Below are 6,660 nucleotides of genomic sequence, written 5' to 3' on the forward strand. Positions count from 1 at the left end.
TCATTATGCCCTCTGCAATGAGCAGACAACGAGTGTGACCTCACAGCGGTCATTGTGCAGAGGCAAGATGTGTTTAATCGCCTTGGCCTGCTTCTTTACTGCCGAGAACTGCTGGGCAAAGTCCTTGACAGTGTTGCTGAAGAGGCCACCCTGTAAGATGGGGCTGTCAAGAAAGTACACTTTGTCGACCTCCCTCATCTCAGCAAGATATGACGTTCCCAATTGCCACCTGCATTCTCTGCAGCCTGCGACTCCACCTGCTCTGCAGCTCATGTCTGAATTTCAAGAATCATTGCCATATGTATAATATTTTTTGTCAGTATATAATTACATGCTGTTTTTAGACTTTTAGTCACTGATATGCTATATTTAAAAGTAATATTGATTAACAAACTGTTACTCTTTTTGATTAGACACTATTTATTATGGTTGTGGTATCTAGCCAACTATGATACCCGTTGAATACATAAACTATTTGAAAGAATGGTATTTAAATTGTATTAGGTTTATTAGATCTCTTACATGCTGCAACCACTGTAGGATAGTTTATAGTCCCTGTTTACTTTCTCACACTGAAACCTGCACCCTGCAACGACCACAACAGCCCTGAATGTCAACCTATAGAAATAGGTTTTAAATAAATATAGCTAAGCAGTGATTATCAGGGTCCAAGCACCACCGGTATAGACCAAAACCACTTTTTGCACCAGGCTGTAAACATTTTTTTCTGGAAAGTTGGATATTTTAACATATGGGATTGACTCGCTTTTGCAGCCTGTCTCTAGCGGCCAGTCGATTAATTGCAGTTAAAGTCTCTTCCGTTGGTTTCAAGAGAGAAACAGGAAGGTTGCCGCTTGGTTCTAACTTTATAGCGGTTTGCCTGAGCATACAATCAAATGTCTTTCCCTACAAATTTTTGCATCTGTCTATGTGCGCAATTTTAGTTTTTTTGAGCGGCTGTGTACGCGCAGTGCTTTATCATGAAAACATTATGAATGACGGCAATGCCGACATATATAGCAGATAGCACAAGCAGCACAATACCCTCTCATGAGAACAGCGGCACAGCTGGTGAATATCATAGCAAGGCAATGAACGGCGGCAACACTGACCTATACAGTAATTAGTGTAAACAACACCATACACCTTATAAAAGCAGCAGTACAGCCAGGGATTGATCATAAAAAGCAACTGAATGGCAGCAGCATCAGCATTCATAATGGGAATGTAAGCAACACTACACGTCCTAATCAATACAACGGCACAGTCGATGTATACCATATGAAGTCATTGAGTGGTGGGAGTGCTGGCCGGTTAGTATAGACAGCAATACAATACATTACTGAAAACAGTGGCTTAGTGTTTATACAGTAATGCGTCATGATCCCATGGAGGCTGAGGCTGCAAGCTCGGCTGTTTGTATATGACAGCTCTTGTCGGCCCGGGAGCTCGATGGATCCCACACAGGCGTTGCAAATCTTTTTGAGTTCTTGCTGAAACGCTGAATAGGGAAAGGTGAAGAAGCATCATCCATTTTAATCAATGTCTTGACGGCGAAAAAGAAAGGCTTCTGACTTGTGTTGTGTGGAGGAGAATGATTCTAAGGAGATGTCATTCTGCACCATCTTATATAGGGAGTGATCCCACCCCTGATTCGTGCTCTTGAACGCCATTGGCCATTGCAATGCAACAGCGTTGTTCCAATCTGGCTTCAGTATTTCTTGGAGAAATGTGTTTCCCCATAGCGTCAATTCTGACGCAATGTTGAGAGACCAATATTGAAAGGGAACACCAGAAACTTACAGGAATACTGCCGAGTTACACAAAGCTCTATAATATGACAGGTTACATCAATGTTAACTAATTTACAAATCAAATGTACAATAGGCTACCTACACTGTGTACAGTACATCTTCATGATATTAAAGCAGAATAAGAAAACATCACATAATATTTCATTGTGTTTACAGCAGATTAAAGGTCAGAAATATCCACTTATAGTCACATTATAAAAAGCCTTAAAGTGCAAGTAAATTTGGTTATGCAAATAAAATTACATATTGAAGAAAGCCAGCCCTTCATATACTGCCTTTGCTTGTGTGCTAGTTCTGACTTTTAATACTGTATTTGTCCTATTTACATTTTAATATTATTCTATTTTCATGTACAAACATGTATTGAGAATTCCGTACAAATAAAGTAATTATGCTAAATGGTTTCTATTTTCAGATCTCAAGTTTTTAAATCTGTGATTACCCTGTAACAAAAGAATTCAAATCAGCAAGTTCTGTAAACAATTCAGATTGGTATGACGTTCATCACAGGATATCCTCAAATGATTCTCATTCATAACTCAAAAACTTGATTAGTCTCCCTGGTAGAGGAAGAGAATTGATTCGCCTCAGTCTGGTGATTCCCATTCGCTGACGAATCTTGAGTCTGCACAGATGCATCAGTGTGCAAGGAAGAACTGAAATAGAGAGGTTTCAGTTTTTCATTTTTAGTTCCAATTATTTAAAAAAAAAAAAAAAGATTTAATTGCACATCAATAATTTTAGATTCTGCAAATGAAGAAATTAGAAAGACTTTCTTACCTGATTTTTCTTTAATATGGGCCCATTCTTCGTAGCTGTCTAGGTACTCAGTTATTCTAGAGCAGAGTTTAACATGACCCACATAGTCAAGAAACATGTTTATGATGGGTCCCGCCAATTCGCTGACTGAGGGAGGAGAAATTATCTCACAAAACTGTAAAAAAAATTAAATAAAATTAATTTGATTTTACAGAAAATAGTAAAATTATACAATTGAATATAGAGTGTAATAAATATAATAATAAGATTAAATTCCATATTTTATTTTATAAAATATAATGAAACAATTATATAAACTTACAGATGGTTTTATTCTAAAAGTGTTTTTTTTTTAAATACAGTGAAATTATCTCATAAAAAATCTGCACCTGCACACAGTATTCTGATGGTTCGTCATTCAAACAATATATTCTTTCATGTCCATTCCGTCTTAGTTTTATGGGGGGATGAGGATTACTGCCATATTTACAGTTAAAACATGATAGTGCATCGCAGCCATTGTCCAGTAGATACTTCATCATCAACATATGCCTTATACAGAAACCCAAAACCACTGGGAAGTTGGTGGGATGAGTTGGCAGTAGGGCATTGACATTAGCACCATGCTGTACCAGTAAGGCCACCATTTCCATACTTCCCTTCCTCACAGCCACTAGCAGGGTGTTGAAAATGTCCAGGTTGGGGTTAGCACCTGCTTCTAACAGCATAGTAGCTGCCTCAATGTTCCTGTTTGCCACAGCCGAGTACAGAGCCGTGCTGCGACGATCTTCATGCATTTTTGACCAGTCATCTGACAGCGTGGCATTGACGTCATATCCACCCTCAATCAACGTTTCTAGAACATCATCTCTGTTACTTTCTGCAGCAAGATGAAGAGGACTGATGCCGGAGTATTTCACTTTGGCCATGTTAGTTCTTGGGATTAGTATGGCAACAATGCTGAGGAAGATGAGAAATAGAGGTATTTATTTCTTCATGAATAAAATTCTTCAAGATCATTTTCAATATAATCACTAACTGAGATGCCAGTTGCGTTTGTATGAAATGAGCATGAGTCTGTGGCTTGATAGAAGAGACACGGCAGTAGAACCAGTTACTGATGAGTGGACTTTTATATTGCTGCGGACAATGGTGAGTATACTATAGAGTGCAGTTGGGTTCCAGAAGTAAAAATCCCATTTATTTTCTCCATATAGGGGACTTTAGATTTTTAATGAAGAATTACACATTTTGAAAGACAGACCTACTATGAGCTCCAAGGCTGTTATTCAATGGTATATGCTTTTGTTAAAGTCATCAGTTCACATTATTTCAACTTATTTTTGTCAAACAGCCATGTTCAGAAGTGGAATTCCTGGTGAAAAACTACATTGATTGAACATTGAACATTGATCATAGCATGATTCTGCAAAGAAAGCTCCACCAATCAGATTTCAATCAGATTTGGAGCTTTCAATCAGAACCAATCAAATTTACGTAATCTCAAGAGCTATGTGTAATAAAGATAAATATGGGATGTACTTATATAGTGTAGGCTTACTAACCTCTCATGACCATTCTTTGCTGCAATATGAATAGGAAGTAATCCAGCTTTGTTGGCTTTGTTAACATCAGCTCTTTTCTTCAAGAGGATCTCAACAACTTCATCATGACCATTCTTAGAAGCCTCAAACAATGCAGTTGCATCATCATTTGCCTGGGTATTAATATTACCTCCTAAAGAATAGGTAACTTGGTCAATGCTACTTAGATTAAAGTAAGTAATAGATTTTTTCTCTTGTCTTACCTTACAAAAATCCTTACCTTTACAAATTAGGAAGTTAAGCACGTCGACTGCATCACACTGAGCAGCTGTAAACAGGCTGTCAATGCCATAAACATTTTTGGCCCACAGCTTTGCCCCTGCTTGTATCAATATCTTACAAATCTCTAACTTTTTGTTCCTCACTGCTTCATGTAGTGGAGTACCACCTTGAATACAGGTTTTGGTTGGTGAAGCTCCAAATCTCAAAAGAAGCTCCACAATCTCTTCATTAGGTCTCTCACATGCTGTAAAAAATCAACAGTGATGGTTCAGACCTCTTTCTGGTCATTTGTGCAGTTGTTGAGAGATATCATGCTAAACATATGTTTACCTTTGTGCAGTGGTGTCTCCCACTGGTTATCTGCAATGTTAGGATCAGCACCTTGCTCTAAGAGGTGCAATACACAAGAAACATGTTTGCGAACCACTGCCAGAATGAGCGGTGTCTGTCTTGTGTTTGTTTGTTTGTTGATTGTATCTGGTCTGGCTGTGGGAGAGATGGGATACAACTGTGATTTTTTAGAATGCGATTCTGGACTGGACATGAATCTGAATTGATTCATTCATCACCTTTGAGCAAAATCTTGAGGCACTCGATATGGCCATAGTATGCAGACTCATGAAGCGGTATCCAGCCGTCTAGATTGGGTTCATTGATATTTTTAGATTTGGAATTAATGATTTCTTGTACAGCCATTGCATCTCCTCTCCAAATGGCTGAGAGAAAAGGATCTATATCACTGAAAGAACAAATAAGAGAATCTTAAGAATAGGACTGTTATCTCAATGGATGAGATTAATCCATGAGCATGATATTGCTATTATCTCTATTGACCTATATTTGTACGTTACAACGTTGCGCCAGTAGGTGGCAACAAGTGAGTCACTCATTAAAAAAATTAGTTCAAAAACAATGATTAATTCATGAAGGAAACAATACAGTGTGCCATTCATTTATGCATTTTAGAAAAGCAATGATGAACAAATTAATGGGAAATATTGTGTCTGAAATGTAAGTTACTCAATATTAACCTGCTAATTGAACTGTTATACAAAAGCAGTATTGCACTCGCAATTGTGCTGTTGGTCTTAATATCAGTAATAGGTTGCTGCTAATCAGAACAACAGCACACACACAAATTGAATGAGATCTTTCCTGCCACTCACTTCACATTCTCCACAGTGACCTTCAGGTGTCCATTGTGCCTTGTCCAGGCAATCACCTTGTCTTTGTCCTTACTGAAGAAACGATCTTGTGTACACATACTCTCACTGAAAGGAGGGCAGCAATAAAGTTTCATTATATAGAGACGTAAAAGTATTTTTTTTTTTGTATGTGATTGTTTACTTGAAGCATAGTTGTGCATAACAAGATGAAAAATAAAATAAAAAATCACCTGGGTGGGTTTGCTGAGTTAGGGTGAAATTGTGGTTGTTGTGTAGGGACAGCTGGCTCTGTGTGAGCATGCAGTTGTCGATTCTGCCGTGGAGTTAAATTTATATCAGCTAGACTTCGTTCAATAGCTAACTGTAGCAGCTGTTCTTCAGACAAGTGTGCATACGCACTGTAGTCCTCTAGGTCTTCATTTATTGCCCTTGGAACAGCCATGGCTGCTGCCATTTTGCACCTGTGATAGTAAAATGCTCAGAAATTTTAACCCCGAAAAATGTTCAAATATTGTAGGCCTAGTTCTAATCAATCAAACTGTCAAGACAAATTAGCTTCAAAATACCAGGTTAATAAAAATAAATAAATAAATAAATAAACATAAAAAATAATAATAAACATAAAAAAAATGCACACAAGGTCCCTTACATCTTTGGTTTCATAAGTCCTAACATCAACATTATAATTCATTACTATAATCATTAAGATGTCCACCTACCTTTCTGCAGAATATCAACAATTATTAATGTGTGCATGGGGTTCTCCTCCTTCTTCTGTACGGCAGTTGCTGCTGCTTGCTTTATGAAGAGTCTGATTTTACGTCATGATGTAAACAAAACTGAAAATCTTATAAATATATCTGCCTGGCTTGCATGTGATTCATTATATCATATCTGGCCTAGATGTGACATGATCTTCTTTGCTTATGGGCCAAGAAACGGGAAGAGCAGAAGAACTATCGGATTGGTTTACTTTGATTTGAAACTGGTAAAATCACCTTTTCCCTGAACTAGAAAATAACATTTAACCACAAATTGAATAAATTTGCTATAAATCAAACTTTGCAGCACTGGACTTCATTCAGTAGCCTAGTT

General features: G+C 37.6%; 1 protein-coding gene across 1 annotated transcript; it reads right to left on the reverse strand.

The window, feature by feature from the left end:
- Nucleotides 1-494: 494 nt before the first annotated feature.
- Nucleotides 495-6,350, reverse strand: asb2a.2 (ankyrin repeat and SOCS box containing 2a, tandem duplicate 2). The gene is made up of 10 exons (XM_081377841.1): nucleotides 6,285-6,350; nucleotides 5,796-6,026; nucleotides 5,566-5,670; nucleotides 4,969-5,138; nucleotides 4,730-4,885; nucleotides 4,398-4,643; nucleotides 4,139-4,310; nucleotides 2,963-3,533; nucleotides 2,595-2,748; nucleotides 495-2,470 (listed from the first exon to the last, which is right to left on the reverse strand). The coding sequence occupies exons 2-10, from the start codon at nucleotides 6,017-6,019 to the stop codon at nucleotides 2,343-2,345; spliced, it is 1,926 nt and encodes a 641-aa protein (XP_081233967.1). The 5' UTR covers nucleotides 6,020-6,026; nucleotides 6,285-6,350; the 3' UTR covers nucleotides 495-2,342.
- Nucleotides 6,351-6,660: the final 310 nt, after the last annotated feature.

Source organism: Scardinius erythrophthalmus (genome assembly GCF_964197995.2).
Source record: "Scardinius erythrophthalmus genome assembly, chromosome: 11".
NCBI lineage: Eukaryota > Metazoa > Chordata > Actinopteri > Cypriniformes > Leuciscidae > Scardinius > Scardinius erythrophthalmus.

What these genes read in the sequence shown, in the direction of transcription:
- asb2a.2 (XM_081377841.1), bottom strand. Translation starts at nt 6,019, where the DNA reads ATGGCAGCAGCCATGGCTGTTCCAAGGGCAATAAATGAAGACCTAGAG. An exon ending in CCTCAAGATTTTGCTCAAAG is followed by an intron (nt 4,886 to 4,968) that starts GTGATGAATGAA and finishes TCTCTCCCACAG; the next exon opens with CCAGACCAGATACAATCAAC. An exon ending in GCAAAGAATGGTCATGAGAG is followed by an intron (nt 3,534 to 4,138) that starts GTTAGTAAGCCT and finishes CATCTTCCTCAG; the next exon opens with CATTGTTGCCATACTAATCC.